The following is a 17,904-nucleotide window of genomic DNA, read 5'->3' on the forward strand; positions in this document are numbered from 1 at the left end:
TGTTATGTGCATGGTGTCTGGCCAGATTGGGTTACTGTAAAGGATGTTCATGTTATGTGCATGGTGTCTGGCCAGATTGGGTAACTGTAAAGGATGTTCATGTTATGTGCATGGTGTCTGGCCAGATTGGGTTACTGTAAAGGATGTTCATGTTATGTGCATGGTGTCTGGCCAGATTGGGTTACTGTAAAGGATGTTCATGTTATGTGCATGGTGTCTGGCCAGATTGGGTTACTGTAAAGGATATTCATGTTATGTGCATGGGGTCTGGCCAGATTGGGTTACTGTAAAGGATGTTCATGTTATGTGCATGGTGTCTGGCCAGATTGGGTTACTGTAAAGGATATTCATGTTATGTGCATGGGGTCTGGCCAGATTGGGTTACTGTAAAGGATATTCATGTTATGTGCATGGGGTCTGGCCAGATTGGGTTACTGTAAAGGATGTTCATGTTATGTGCATGGTGTCTGGCCAGATTGGGTTACTGTAAAGGATATTCATGTTATGTGCATGGTGTCTGGCCAGATTGGGTTACTGTAAAGGATATTCATGTTATGTGCATGGGGTCTGGCCAGATTGGGTTACTGTAAAGGATATTCATGTTATGTGCATGGTGTCTGGCCAGATTGGGTTACTGTAAAGGATGTTCATGTTATGTGCATGGTGTCTGGCCAGATTGGGTTACTGTAAAGGATGTTCATGTTATGTGCATGGTGTCTGGCCAGATTGGGTTACTGTAAAGGATATTCATGTTATGTGCATGGGGTCTGGCCAGATTGGGTTACTGTAAAGGATGTTCATGTTATGTGCATGGTGTCTGGCCAGATTGGGTTACTGTAAAGGATATTCATGTTATGTGAATGGGGTCTGGCCAGATTGGGTTACTGTAAAGGATATTCATGTTATGTGCATGGGGTCTGGCCAGATTGGGTTACTGTAAAGGATGTTCATGTTATGTGCATGGTGTCTGGCCAGATTGGGTTACTGTAAAGGATATTCATGTTATGTGCATGGTGTCTGGCCAGATTGGGTTACTGTAAAGGATATTCATGTTATGTGCATGGTGTCTGGCCAGATTGGGTTACTGTAAAGGATATTCATGTTATGTGCATGGTGTCTGGCCAGATTGGGTTACTGTAAAGGATATTCATGTTATGTGCATGGTGTCTGGCCAGATTGGGTTACTGTAAAGGATATTCATGTTATGTGCATGGTGTCTGGCCAGATTGGGTTACTGTAAAGGATGTTCATGTTATGTGCATGGTGTCTGGCCAGATTGGGTTACTGTAAAGGATATTCATGTTATGTGCATGGTGTCTGGCCAGATTGGGTTACTGTAAAGGATATTCATGTTATGTGCATGGGGTCTGGCCAGATTGGGTTACTGTAAAGGATATTCATGTTATGTGCATGGGGTCTGGCCAGATTGGGTTACTGTAAAGGATGTTCATGTTATGTGCATGGTGTCTGGCCAGATTGGGTTACTGTAAAGGATATTCATGTTATGTGCATGGTGTCTGGCCAGATTGGGTTACTGTAAAGGATATTCATGTTATGTGCATGGGGTCTGGCCAGATTGGGTTACTGTAAAGGATATTCATTTTATGTGCATGGTGTCTGGCCAGATTGGGTTACTGTAAAGGATGTTCATGTTATGTGCATGGTGTCTGGCCAGATTGGGTTACTGTAAAGGATGTTCATGTTATGTGCATGGTGTCTGGCCAGATTGGGTTACTGTAAAGGATATTCATGTTATGTGCATGGTGTCTGGCCAGATTGGGTTACTGTAAAGGATATTCATGTTATGTGCATGGTGTCTGGCCAGATTGGGTTACTGTAAAGGATATTCATGTTATGTGCATGGTGTCTGGCCAGATTGGGTTACTGTAAAGGATATTCATGTTATGTGCATGGTGTCTGGCCAGATTGGGTTACTGTAAAGGATGTTCATGTTATGTGCATGGTGTCTGGCCAGATTGGGTTACTGTAAAGGATATTCATGTTATGTGCATGGTGTCTGGCCAGATTGGGTTACTGTAAAGGATATTCATGTTATGTGCATGGGGTCTGGCCAGATTGGGTTACTGTAAAGGATATTCATGTTATGTGCATGGGGTCTGGCCAGATTGGGTTACTGTAAAGGATGTTCATGTTATGTGCATGGTGTCTGGCCAGATTGGGTTACTGTAAAGGATATTCATGTTATGTGCATGGTGTCTGGCCAGATTGGGTTACTGTAAAGGATATTCATGTTATGTGCATGGGGTCTGGCCAGATTGGGTTACTGTAAAGGATATTCATTTTATGTGCATGGTGTCTGGCCAGATTGGGTTACTGTAAAGGATGTTCATGTTATGTGCATGGTGTCTGGCCAGATTGGGTTACTGTAAAGGATGTTCATGTTATGTGCATGGTGTCTGGCCCGATTGGGTTACTGTAAAGGATGTTCATGTTATGTGCATGGTGTCTGGCCAGATTGGGTTACTGTAAAGGATGTTCATGTTATGTGCATGGTGTCTGGCCAGATTGGGTTACTGTAAAGGATATTCATGTTATGTGCATGGGGTCTGGCCAGATTGGGTTACTGTAAAGGATATTCATGTTATGTGCATGGGGTCTGGCCAGATTGGGTTACTGTAAAGGATGTTCATGTTATGTGCATGGTGTCTGGCCAGATTGGGTTACTGTAAAGGATATTCATGTTATGTGCATGGTGTCTGGCCAGATTGGGTTACTGTAAAGGATATTCATGTTATGTGCATGGGGTCTGGCCAGATTGGGTTACTGTAAAGGATATTCATGTTATGTGCATGGTGTCTGGCCAGATTGGGTTACTGTAAAGGATGTTCATGTTATGTGCATGGTGTCTGGCCAGATTGGGTTACTGTAAAGGATGTTCATGTTATGTGCATGGTGTCTGGCCAGATTGGGTTACTGTAAAGGATGTTCATGTTATGTGCATGGTGTCTGGCCAGATTGGGTTACTGTAAAGGATGTTCATGTTATGTGCATGGTGTCTGGCCAGATTGGGTTACTGTAAAGGATATTCATGTTATGTGCATGGGGTCTGGCCAGATTGGGTTACTGTAAAGGATGTTCATGTTATGTGCATGGTGTCTGGCCAGATTGGGTTACTGTAAAGGATATTCATGTTATGTGCATGGGGTCTGGCCAGATTGGGTTACTGTAAAGGATATTCATGTTATGTGCATGGGGTCTGGCCAGATTGGGTTACTGTAAAGGATGTTCATGTTATGTGCATGGTGTCTGGCCAGATTGGGTTACTGTAAAGGATATTCATGTTATGTGCATGGTGTCTGGCCAGATTGGGTTACTGTAAAGGATATTCATGTTATGTGCATGGGGTCTGGCCAGATTGGGTTACTGTAAAGGATATTCATGTTATGTGCATGGTGTCTGGCCAGATTGGGTTACTGTAAAGGATGTTCATGTTATGTGCATGGTTTCTAGCCAGATTGGGTTACTGTAAAGGATGTTCATGTTATGTGCATGGTGTCTGGCCAGATTGGGTTACTGTAAAGGATATTCATGTTATGTGCATGGGGTCTGGCCAGATTGGGTTACTGTAAAGGATGTTCATGTTATGTGCATGGTGTCTGGCCAGATTGGGTTACTGTAAAGGATATTCATGTTATGTGCATGGGGTCTGGCCAGATTGGGTTACTGTAAAGGATATTCATGTTATGTGCATGGGGTCTGGCCAGATTGGGTTACTGTAAAGGATGTTCATGTTATGTGCATGGTGTCTGGCCAGATTGGGTTACTGTAAAGGATATTCATGTTATGTGCATGGTGTCTGGCCAGATTGGGTTACTGTAAAGGATATTCATGTTATGTGCATGGTGTCTGGCCAGATTGGGTTACTGTAAAGGATATTCATGTTATGTGCATGGTGTATGGCCAGATTGGGTTACTGTAAAGGATGTTCATGTTATGTGCATGGTGTCTGGCCAGATTGGGTTACTGTAAAGGATATTCATGTTATGTGCATGGTGTCTGGCCAGATTGGGTTACTGTAAAGGATATTCATGTTATGTGCATGGTGTCTGGCCAGATTGGGTTACTGTAAAGGATATTCATGTTATGTGCATGGTGTCTGGCCAGATTGGGTTACTGTAAAGGATGTTCATGTTATGTGCATGGTGTCTGGCCAGATTGGGTTACTGTAAAGGATATTCATATTATGTGCATGGTGTCTGGCCAGATTGGGTTACTGTAAAGGATATTCATGTTATGTGCATGGGGTCTGGCCAGATTGGGTTACTGTAAAGGATATTCATGTTATGTGCATGGTGTCTGGCCAGATTGGGTTACTGTAAAGGATGTTCATGTTATGTGCATGGTGTCTGGCCAGATTGGGTTACTGTAAAGGATGTTCATGTTATGTGCATGGTGTCTGGCCAGATTGGGTTACTGTAAAGGATATTCATGTTATGTGCATGGGGTCTGGCCAGATTGGGTTACTGTAAAGGATGTTCATGTTATGTGCATGGTGTCTGGCCAGATTGGGTTACTGTAAAGGATATTCATGTTATGTGCATGGGGTCTGGCCAGATTGGGTTACTGTAAAGGATATTCATGTTATGTGCATGGGGTCTGGCCAGATTGGGTTACTGTAAAGGATGTTCATATTATGTGCATGGTGTCTGGCCAGATTGGGTTACTGTAAAGGATATTCATGTTATGTGCATGGTGTCTGGCCAGATTGGGTTACTGTAAAGGATGTTCATGTTATGTGCATGGTGTCTGGCCAGATTGGGTTACTGTAAAGGATATTAATGTTATGTGCATGGTGTCTGGCCAGATTGGGTTACTGTAAAGGATATTCATGTTATGTGCATGGTGTCTGGCCAGATTGGGTTACTGTAAAGGATATTCATGTTATGTGCATGGGGTCTGGCCAGATTGGGTTACTGTAAAGGATATTCATGTTATGTGCATGGTGTCTGGCCAGATTGGGTTACTGTAAAGGATGTTCATGTTATGTGCATGGTGTCTGGCCAGATTGGGTTACTGTAAAGGATATTCATGTTATGTGCATGGTGTCTGGCCAGATTGGGTTACTGTAAAGGATATTCATGTTATGTGCATGGTGTCTGGCCAGATTGGGTTACTGTAAAGGATGTTCATGTTATGTGCATGGTGTCTGGCCAGATTGGGTTACTGTAAAGGATATTCATGTTATGTGCATGGTGTCTGGCCAGATTGGGTTACTGTAAAGGATATTCATGTTATGTGCATGGTGTCTGGCCAGATTGGGTTACTGTAAAGGATATTCATGTTATGTGCATGGTGTCTGGCCAGATTGGGTTACTGTAAAGGATATTCATGTTATGTGCATGGGGTCTGGCCAGATTGGGTTACTGTAAAGGATATTCATGTTATGTGCATGGGGTCTGGCCAGATTGGGTTACTGTAAAGGATATTCATGTTATATGCATGGTGTCTGGCCAGATTGGGTTACTGTAAAGGATATTCATGTTATGTGCATGGGGTCTGGCCAGATTGGGTTACTGTAAAGGATATTCATGTTATGTGCATGGGGTCTGGCCAGATTGGGTTACTGTAAAGGATATTCATGTTATATGCATGGTGTCTGGCCAGATTGGGTTACTGTAAAGGATATTCATGTTATGTGCATGGTGTCTGGCCAGATTGGGTTACTGTAAAGGATATTCATGTTATGTGCATGGGGTCTGGCCAGATTGGATTACTGTAAAGGATATTCATGTTATGTGCATGGGGTCTGGCCAGATTGGGTTACTGTAAAGGATATTCATGTTATGTGCATGGGGTCTGGCCAGATTGGGTTACTGTAAAGGATATTCATGTTATGTGCATGGGGTCTGGCCAGATTGGGTTACTGTAAAGGATATTCATGTTATATGCATGGTGTCTGGCCAGATTGGGTTACTGTAAAGGATATTCATGTTATATGCATGGGGTCTGGCCAGATTGGGTTACTGTAAAGGATATTCATGTTATGTGCATGGGGTCTGGCCAGATTGGGTTACTGTAAGGGATATTCATGTTATATGCATGGTGTCTGGCCAGATTGGGTTACTGTAAAGGATATTCATGTTATGTGCATGGTGTCTGGCCAGATTGGGTTACTGTAAAGGATATTCATGTTATGTGCATGGTGTCTGGCCAGATTGGATTACTGTAAAGGATATTCATGTTATGTGCATGGGGTCTGGCCAGATTGGGTTACTGTAAAGGATATTCATGTTATGTGCATGGTGTCTGGCCAGATTGGGTTACTGTAAAGGATATTCATGTTATGTGCATGGTGTCTGGCCAGATTGGGTTACTGTAAAGGATATTCATGTTATGTGCATGGGGTCTGGCCAGATTGGGTTACTGTAAAGGATATTCATGTTATATGCATGGTGTCTGGCCAGATTGGGTTACTGTAAAGGATATTCATGTTATGTGCATGGTGTCTGGCCAGATTGGGTTACTGTAAAGGATATTCATGTTATGTGCATGGTGTCTGGCCAGATTGGGTTACTGTAAAGGATATTCATGTTATGTGCATGGGGTCTGGCCAGATTGGGTTACTGTAAAGGATATTCATGTTATGTGCATGGGGTCTGGCCAGATTGGGTTACTGTAAAGGATATTCATGTTATATGCATGGTGTCTGGCCAGATTGGGTTACTGTAAAGGATATTCATGTTATATGCATGGTGTCTGGCCAGATTGGGTTACTGTAAAGGATATTCATGTTATGTGCATGGTGTCTGGCCAGATTGGGTTACTGTAAAGGATATTCATGTTATGTGCATGGTGTCTGGCCAGATTGGGTTACTGTAAAGGATATTCATGTTATGTGCATGGGGTCTGGCCAGATTGGGTTACTGTAAAGGATATTCATGTTATGTGCATGGGGTCTGGCCAGATTGGGTTACTGTAAAGGATATTCATGTTATATGCATGGTGTCTGGCCAGATTGGGTTACTGTAAAGGATATTCATGTTATGTGCATGGGGTCTGGCCAGATTGGGTTACTGTAAAGGATATTCATGTTATGTGCATGGGGTCTGGCCAGATTGGGTTACTGTAAAGGATATTCATGTTATATGCATGGTGTCTGGCCAGATTGGGTTACTGTAAAGGATATTCATGTTATGTGCATGGTGTCTGGCCAGATTGGGTTACTGTAAAGGATATTCATGTTATGTGCATGGTGTCTGGCCAGATTGGGTTACTGTAAAGGATATTCATGTTATGTGCATGGTGTCTGGCCAGATTGGGTTACTGTAAAGGATATTCATGTTATGTGCATGGTGTCTGGCCAGATTGGATTACTGTAAAGGATATTCATGTTATGTGCATGGTGTCTGGCCAGATTGGATTACTGTAAAGGATATTCATGTTATGTGCATGGTGTCTGGCCAGATTGGGTTACTGTAAAGGATATTCATGTTATGTGCATGGTGTCTGGCCAGATTGGGTTACTGTAAAGGATATTCATGTTATGTGCATGGTGTCTGGCCAGATTGGATTACTGTAAAGGATATTCATGTTATGTGCATGGGGTCTGGCCAGATTGGGTTACTGTAAAGGATATTCATGTTATGTGCATGGTGTCTGGCCAGATTGGGTTACTGTAAAGGATATTCATGTTATGTGCATGGGGTCTGGCCAGATTGGGTTACTGTAAAGGATATTCATGTTATGTGCATGGTGTCTGGCCAGATTGGGTTACTGTAAAGGATATTCATGTTATGTGCATGGTGTCTGGCCAGATTGGGTTACTGTAAAGGATATTCATGTTATGTGCATGGGGTCTGGCCAGATTGGGTTACTGTAAAGGATATTCATGTTATGTGCATGGTGTCTGGCCAGATTGGGTTACTGTAAAGGATATTCATGTTATGTGCATGGTGTCTGGCCAGATTGGGTTACTGTAAAGGATATTCATGTTATGTGCATGGGGTCTGGCCAGATTGGGTTACTGTAAAGGATATTCATGTTATGTGCATGGGGTCTGGCCAGATTGGGTTACTGTAATGGATATTCATGTTATGTGCATGGTGTCTGGCCAGATTGGGTTACTGTAAAGGATATTCATGTTATGTGCATGGTGTCTGGCCAGATTGGGTTACTGTAATGGATATTCATGTTATGTGCATGGGGTCTGGCCAGATTGGGTTACTGTAAAGGATATTCATGTTATGTGCATGGGGTCTGGCCAGATTGGGTTACTGTAAAGGATATTCATGTTATGTGCATGGGGTCTGGCCAGATTGGGTTACTGTAAAGGATACTCATGTTATGTGCATGGTGTCTGGCCAGATTGGGTTACTGTAAAGGATATTCATGTTATGTGCATGGTGTCTGGCCAGATTGGGTTACTGTAAAGGATATTCATGTTATGTGCATGGTGTCTGGCCAGATTGGGTTACTGTAAAGGATATTCATGTTATGTGCATGGGGTCTGGCCAGATTGGGTTACTGTAAAGTATATTCATGTTATGTGCATGGTGTCTGGCCAGATTGGGTTACTGTAAAGGATATTCATGTTATGTGCATGGGGTCTGGCCAGATTGGGTTACTGTAAAGGATATTCATGTTATGTGCATGGTGTCTGGCCAGATTGGGTTACTGTAAAGGATATTCATGTTATGTGCATGGGGTCTGGCCAGATTGGGTTACTGTAAAGGATATTCATGTTATGTGCATGGGGTCTGGCCAGATTGGGTTACTGTAAAGGATATTCATGTTATGTGCATGGGGTCTGGCCAGATTGGGTTACTGTAAAGGATATTCATGTTATGTGCATGGTGTCTGGCCAGATTGGGTTACTGTAAAGGATATTCATGTTATGTGCATGGGGTCTGGCCAGATTGGGTTACTGTAATGGATATTCATGTTATGTGCATGGTGTCTGGCCAGATTGGGTTACTGTAAAGGATATTCATGTTATGTGCATGGGGTCTGGCCAGATTGGGTTACTGTAAAGGATATTCATGTTATGTGCATGGGGTCTGGCCAGATTGGGTTACTGTAAAGGATATTCATGTTATGTGCATGGGGTCTGGCCAGATTGGGTTACTGTAAAGGATATTCATGTTATGTGCATGGGGTCTGGCCAGATTGGGTTACTGTAAAGGATATTCATGTTATGTGCATGGGGTCTGGCTATTCTGAGCTCCATTGGAAAAAGGACTATCTGATACAAAAAAGCACATCAGCTCAATAAAGTTCCTCTTTCTAAACTGGGTTGGCGGGTGAAACCCCTGCTTGTTCCAACAAGTAATTTGCATGCTATTTATAAAAGGTGTTTTTCCTGCCAGTTACTGAACGCATCCCTAACCCTGTCTGTTGGCAGCAGTGGCTAGCTTCCTGGCCAGGAACACTCTGGAGATGTCATAGCTGTCACGATCGTGTGGAGGAGAGACGGACCAAAACGCAGCATGTGGAAAATAAGCCATATTCTTTTATTTTTACTACGAAGATGAACATGAAACGAAACACTATTACAAACTATACAAAAACAACAAACAACCGTGAAGCTATAAACGTAGTGCACACACACAGGCTACAAACGTTCAACATAGACAATTCCCCACAAACAGCTAAAGCCTATGGTTGCCTTAAATATGGCTCCCAATCAGAGACAACAATAACCAGCTGTCTCTAATTGAGACCCAATTCAGGCAACCATAGACTTTCCTAGATACCTACACTCAACCATAGACACAGCTAGACTACTATACTAAACATAAACCCAACTACTCTAATAAACCCCCTAAACCTTACAACCACCCTAGACACTACAAAAACCACATACATTCCCCATGTCACACCCTGACCTAACCAAAATAATTAAGAAAACAAAGAATACTAAGGCCAGGGCGTGACAATAGCTCATTGCGTATCAGAAGGATGTTTGACACAGGGGTGGATTTGCCCCAGACATGGTGGGAACAAAGCAGTGGTTCTGACCTGGTTTGGGAAGGCGTCTTCTTCTTCAGTATATTCTTGACGTAGTCATTGTAGTAGCTGCTGCTCAGGTCCTGTAGTGATAAAACACAAGACGTGAGGAACATGGGACAGTTTGAAACATATCTGTATTCATACAGCGACTGTAAACCTTATCAGGGTTGGACTCAATTCCATTTCAATTCAGTCAATTCAGGAAGGAAACAAACATTTAAATTCCAATTTTCCTAATTTAAAAGCAAAAAAACTGATGGAATGGATTTGACCCCCACCTGAATAGTAGATACATTACAGTCTGAATGTGTTTGGCCTATCAGCTGTCACGACCGCAAGGCCAGTCTGAATCAGTTTGGCCTATCAGCTGTCACGACCGCAAGGCCAGTATGAATCAGTTTGGCCTATCAGCTGTCAGACCGCAAGGCCAGTCTGAATGTGTTTGGCCTATCAGCTGTCACGACCGCAAGGCCAGTCTGACCTCTGGTCTACCTGTGTGGATACATAACCTCTGGTCTACCTGTGTGGATACATAACCTCTGGTCTACCTGTGTGGATACATAACCTCTGGTCTACCTGTGTGGGTACATAACCTCTGGTCTACCTGTATGGATACATAACCTCTGGTCTACCTGTGTGGGTACATAACCTCTGGTCTACCTGTGTGGATACATAACCTCTGGTCTACCTGTGTGGATACATAACCTCTGGTCTACCTGTGTGGATACATAACCTCTGGTCTACCTGTGTGGATACATAATCTCTGGTCTACCTGTGTGGATACATAAGGACTGGTCTCAGCCCACTCACACGGGACTGGTCTCAGCCCACTCACACGGGACTGGTCTCAGCCCACTCACCTCGCCAGCGGTGGTTTTCTCTGTCCCCTTCAGGCCCTTGAACAGCAGCAGAGGATACTGGAAACTGAGGAATGCCAGGCAACAGATCTGTGGCAGGCTGGCCAACAGGGAGTAGTACTTATAGATCTGTAATACAGACAGAAATATGACATATAGATCTCCAATACAGACAGAAATATGACATATAGATCTGCAATACAGACAGAAATATGACATATAGATCTGCATTACAGACAGAAATATGACATATAGATCTCCAATACAGACAGAAATATGACATATAGATCTGCATTACAGACAGAAATATGACATATAGATCTCCAATACAGACAGAAGTATGACTTATAGATCTGCAATACAGACAGAAGTATGACTTATAGATCTGTAATACAGACAGAAGTATGACATATAGATCTGCAATACAGACAGAAGTATGACATATAGATCTCCAATACAGACAGAAGTATGACATATAGATCTCCAATACAGACAGAAGTATGACATATAGATCTGTAATACAGACAGAAATATGACATATAGATCTCCAATACAGACAGAAATATGACATATAGATCTGCATTACAGACAGAAATATGACTTATAGATCTCCAATACAGACAGAAGTATGACTTATAGATCTGCAATACAGACAGAAGAATGACATGTAGATCTGCATTACAGACAGAAGTATGACTTGTAGATCTGCATTACAGACAGAAGTATGACTTATAGATCTCCAATACAGACAGAAATATGACATATAGATCTGCATTACAGACAGAAATATGACTTATAGATCTGCAATACAGACAGAAGTATGACTTATAGATCTGCAATACAGACAGAAGTATGACTTATAGATCTGTAATACAGACAGAAATATGACATATAGATCTCCAATACAGACAGAAATATGACATATAGATCTCCAAAACAGACAGAAATATGACATATAGATCTGCATTACAGAGAGAAATATGACAATATAGATCTCCAATACAGACAGAAATATGACATATAGATCTCCAATACAGACAGAAATATGACATATAGATCTGCATTACAGACAGAAATATGACATATAGATCTCCAATACAGACAGAAGTATGACATATAGATCTGCAATACAGACAGAAGTATGACTTATAGATCTGTAATACAGACAGAAGTATGACATATAGATCTGCAATACAGACAGAAGTATGACATATAGATCTCCAATACAGACAGAAGTATGACATATAGATCTCCAATACAGACAGAAGTATGACATATAGATCTGTAATACAGACAGAAATATGACATATAGATCTCCAATACAGACAGAAATATGACATATAGATCTCCAATACAGACAGAAGTATGACTTATAGATCTGTAATACAGACAGAAATATGACATATAGATCTCCAATACAGACAGAAATATGACATATAGATCTGCATTACAGACAGAAATATGACTTATAGATATCCAATACAGACAGAAGTATGACTTATAGATCTGCAATACAGACAGAAGTATGACTTATAGATCTCCAATACAGACAGAAATATGACTTGATGATGGTAATCGAACTTATCAAGAGACACTTTCAAGAGAACTGTAAAAGAAGATCACCTAAAACGGTGGGTTTTACTATAAGGAGATAGAAATATGACTTATAGATGTGCAATGAAAACAGATCTTGACCTTCTGTCCCCTGATATTTCCTGTGTAAAAATGGAAAACAGTGAAACCTAAGGGTGAATGTATAAGCCAAGCAATAATAGCACATTCTAGATAGCAATTCATTTTCTATGACTATGGCTTGGACAACAGCACCGTGTTCTGTCCCATGCTCTCTCTAATCCAATCTGATAGTCTGGTTTTCTAATCCAGTCGGGTTTTCTAATCCAGTCTGATAGTCTGGTTTTCTAATCCAGTCTGGTTTTCTAATCCAGTCTAGTTTTCTAATCCAGTCTGGTTTTCTAATCCAGTCTGGTTTTCTAATCCAGTCTGGTTTTCTAATCCAATCTGGTTTTTCTAATCCAGTCTGACAGTCTGGTTTTCTAATCCAGTCTGATAGTCTGGTTTTCTAATCCAGTCTGGTAGTCTGGTTTTCTAATCAAATGTAATTTATTTATATAGCCCTTCTTACATCAGCTGATATACCAAAGTGCTGTACAGAAACCCAGCCTAAAACCCCATAGAGCAAGCAATGCAGGTGTAGAAGCACGGTGGCTAGGAAAAACTCCCTAGAGAGGCCAAAACATAGGAAGAAACCTAGAGAGGAACCAGGCTATGAGGGGTGGCCAGTCCTCTTCTGGCTGTGCCGGGTGGAGATTATAACAGAACATGGCCAAGATGTTCAAATGTTCATAAATGACCAGCATGGTCAGATAATAATAATCACAGTAGTTGTCGAGGGTGCAACAGTCTGATAGTCTGGTTTTCTAATCCAGTCTGATTGTTTGGTTTTCTAATCCAGTCTGATGGTCTGGTTTTCTAATCCAGTCTGATGGTCTGGTTTTCTAATCCAGTCTGATAGTCTGGTTTTCTAATCCAGTCTGATTGTTTGGTTTTCTAATCCAGTCTGATGGTCTGGTTTTCTAATCCAGTCTGATGGTCTGGTTTTCTAATCCAGTCTGATGGTCTGGTTTTCTAATCCAGTCTGATGGTCTGGTTTTCTAATCCAGTCTGATTGTTTGGTTTTCTAATCCAGTCTGATGGTCTGGTTTTCTAATCCAGTCTGATAGTCTGGTTTTCTAATCCAGTCTGATTGTTTGGTTTTCTAATCCAGTCTGATGGTCTGGTTTTCTAATCCAGTCTGATGGTCTGGTTTTCTAATCCAGTCTGATGGTCTGGTTTTCTAATCCAGTCTGATGGTCTGGTTTTCTAATCCAGTCTGATTGTTGGGTTTTCTAATCCTGTCTGATGGTCTGGTTTTCTAATCCAGTCTGATGGTCTGGTTTTCTAATCCAGTCTGATGGTCTGGTTTGTGCCAGACCACTGCTGTGATTAAAACATTGCTCCGTGTGGTTTAGGCTGGCTAGCACCAGGGGTTCCCTGTCTGTCAGAAACTAGCTGATTAACTGTGACAACAGGCAGAACTAAACGTTCCGAGTCCTTTACAATTCAGTACAGAAACACAGACAAACCCTGACCATTCAACCATTCAACACAGAAACACCCCAAAACAATACTATTGTCAACCAAGAGTTGGAGGGCCATGAGACTAACCGCTCTGAGGCGTGATCATTCAGAGTCGACCAAGAGCTGGAGGGCCATGAGACTAACCGCTCTGAGGCGTGATCATTCAGAGTCGACCAAGAGCTGGAGGGCCATGAGACTAACCGCTCTGAGGCGGTGATCATTCAGAGTCGACCAAGAGCTGGAGGGCCATGAGACTAACCGCTCTGAGGCGGTGATCATTCAGAGTCGACCAAGAGCTAGAGGGCCATGAGACTAACCGCTCTGAGGCGGTGATCATTCAGAGTCGACCAAGAGTTGGAGGGCCATGAGACTAACCGCTCTGAGGCGGTGATCATTCAGAGTCGACCAAGAGCTGGAGGGCCATGAGACTAACCGCTCTGAGGCGGTGATCATTCAGAGTCGACCAAGAGCTGGAGGGCCATGAGACTAACCGCTCTGAGGCGTGATCATTCAGAGTCGACCAAGAGCTGGAGGGCCATGAGACTAACCGCTCTGAGGCGGTGATCATTCAGAGTCGACCAAGAGCTGGAGGGCCATGAGACTAACCGCTCTGAGGCGGTGATCATTCAGAGTAGACCAAGAGCTGGAGGGCCATGAGACTAACCGCTCTGAGGCGGTGATCATTCAGAGTCGACCAAGAGCTGGAGGGCCATGAGACTAACCGCTCTGAGGCGGTGATCATTCAGAGTCGACCAAGAGCTGGAGGGCCATGAGAGTAACCGCTCTGAGGCGTGATCATTCAGAGTCGACCAAGAGTTGGAGGGCCATGAGACTAACCGCTCTGAGGCGGTGATCATTCAGAGTCGACCAAGAGTTGGAGGGCCATGAGACTAACCGCTCTGAGGCGGTGATCATTCAGAGTCGACCAAGAGTTGGAGGGCCATGAGACTAACCGCTCTGAGGCGTGATCATTCAGAGTCGACTAATCCTGAGACGACGAGACTTTACATTCCAGCCCTTTTAAATTCAACTCAAATAAAGTTGTGTTGAATGGAATTGAAGAGTGGGTAGCAAGGCCTCAAGCTACAGCAGGTATCCAGAGAAGCAAACCGACAACACCACAGTCAATGGAGAAATCAGACATTCTTTGTCCACTTCATATGAATAGGTATTACGTTTTGCAATTTGCTCAGTGCTTAGCAACAGTGAGAGCTACAGCGCTACGGAGCCAGAGAAGAAAAGCAGCATTGAAAATCAGACACAGACACGGAGAGCCAAGGCTCCAGAATGAAACACCTCTGGGTTGGGGACAGATGGAACACGGCAGTGAATAAAGATGTCAAGGCTTTGGAGGTGTGAGTGTCTCTGTGTGTGTGTGTGTGTGTGTGTGTGTGTGTGTGTGTGTGTGTGTGTGTGTGTGTGTGTGTGTGTGTGTGTGTGTGTGTGTGTGTGTGTGTGTGTGTGTGTGTGTGTGTGTGTGTGTGTGTGTGTGTGTGTGTGTGTCTTCAGCCTTTGTAAGATCTCAGCCTGTGAGTGAGAGACACCAACCTCTGAAGCCTATAAGAGCTGAGGGTGCTTGGACAGTTCCATGCTACAATAACACAGCATATTCTATATAATAAATACCATGCTACATTAACACAGCATGTTCTATATAATAAATACCATGCTACATTAACACAGCATGTTCTATATAATAAATACCATGCTACAATAATACAGCATGTTCTATATAATAAATACCATGCTACAATAATACAGCATGTTCTATATAATAAATACCATGCTACAATAACACAGCATGTTCTATATAATAAATACCATGCTACAATACTACAGCATACTCTATATAATAAATACCATGCTACAATACTACAGCATACTCTATATAATAAATACCATGCTACAATACTACAGCATGTTCTATATAATAAATACCATGCTACAATAATACAGCATGTTCTATATAATAAATACCATGCTACAATACTACAGCATGTTCTATATAATAAATACCATGCTACATTAACACAGCATGTTTTATATAATAAATACCATGCTACAATAATACAGCATACTCTATATAATAAATACCATGCTACATTAACACAGCATACTCTATATAATAAATACCATGCTACATTAACAAAGCATACTCTATATAATAAATACCATGCTACATTAACACAGCATGTTCTATATAATAAATACCATGCTACAATAACACAGCATACTCTATATAATAAATACCATGCTACAATAACACAGCATACTCTATATAATAAATACCATGCTACATTAACACAGCATACTCTATATAATAAATACCATGCTACATTAACACAGCATACTCTATATAATAAATACCATGCTACAATACTACAGCATGTTCTATATAATAAATACCATGCTACAATACTACAGCATGTTCTATATAATATATACCATGCTACATTAACACAGCATGTTCTATATAATAAATACCATGCTACATTAACACAGCATGTTCTATATAATAAATACCATGCTACAATAATACAGCACGTTCTATATAATAAACGCCATGCTACATTAACACAGCATACTCTATATAATAAATACCATCCTACATTAACACAGCATACTCTATATAATAAATACCATGCTACAATAATACAGCATGTTCTATATAATAAATACCATGCTACATTAACACAGCATGTTCTATATAATAAATACCATGCTACATTAACACAGCATACTCTATATAATAAATACCATGCTACAATAATACAGCATGTTCTATATAATAAATACCATGCTACAATACTACAGCATGTTCTATATAATATATACCATGCTACATTAACACAGCATGTTCTATTTAATAAATACCATGCTACAATAACACAGCATGTTCTATATAATAAATACCATGCTACAATACTACAGCATGTTCTATATAATAAATACCGTGCTACATTAACACAGCATGTTCTATATAATAAATACCATGCTACAATAATACAGCATGTTCTATATAATAAATACCATGCTACATTAACACAGCATACTCTATATAATAAATACCATGCTACATTAACACAGCATACTCTATATAATAAATACCATGCTACAATACTACAGCATGTTCTATATAATAAATACCATGCTACAATACTACAGCATGTTCTATATAATATATACCATGCTACATTAACACAGCATGTTCTATATAATAAATACCATGCTACATTAACACAGCATGTTCTATATAATAAATACCATGCTACAATAATACAGCACGTTCTATATAATAAACGCCATGCTACATTAACACAGCATACTCTATATAATAAATACCATCCTACATTAACACAGCATACTCTATATAATAAATACCATGCTACAATAATACAGCATGTTCTATATAATAAATACCATGCTACATTAACACAGCATGTTCTATATAATAAATACCATGCTACATTAACACAGCATACTCTATATAATAAATACCATGCTACAATAATACAGCATGTTCTATATAATAAATACCATGCTACAATACTACAGCATGTTCTATATAATATATACCATGCTACATTAACACAGCATGTTCTATTTAATAAATACCATGCTACAATAACACAGCATGTTCTATATAATAAATACCATGCTACAATACTACAGCATGTTCTATATAATAAATACCATGCTACATTAACACAGCATGTTCTATATAATAAATACCATGCTACAATAATACAGCATGTTCTATATAATAAATACCATGCTACATTAACACAGCATATTCTATATAATAAATACCATGCTACATTAACACAGCATGTTCTATATAATAAATACCATGCTACAATAACACAGCATGTTCTATATAATAAATACCATGCTACAATAACACAGCATGTTCTATATAATAAATACCATGCTACAATAT

At 40.9% G+C, this 17,904-nt stretch overlaps 1 protein-coding gene across 2 annotated transcripts in view; it reads right to left on the minus strand.

Annotated features, from left to right (window-relative positions):
* The window catches only part of stra6 (signaling receptor and transporter of retinol STRA6), an 83,828-nt gene that overhangs the window by 30,298 nt on the left and 35,626 nt on the right, over window positions 1–17,904 (minus strand). For both annotated transcript variants that reach the window (XM_071405141.1, XM_071405140.1), the window contains 2 exons: window positions 10,830–10,955; window positions 9,979–10,049 (listed from right to left, as the gene is read on the minus strand). In XM_071405141.1, coding sequence (XP_071261242.1) covers window positions 9,979–10,049; window positions 10,830–10,955 — 197 coding nt within the window. The remainder of the gene's footprint in view (window positions 1–9,978; window positions 10,050–10,829; window positions 10,956–17,904) is intronic.

This window comes from Salvelinus alpinus, chromosome 6 (assembly GCF_045679555.1).
Source record: "Salvelinus alpinus chromosome 6, SLU_Salpinus.1, whole genome shotgun sequence".
NCBI lineage: Eukaryota > Metazoa > Chordata > Actinopteri > Salmoniformes > Salmonidae > Salvelinus > Salvelinus alpinus.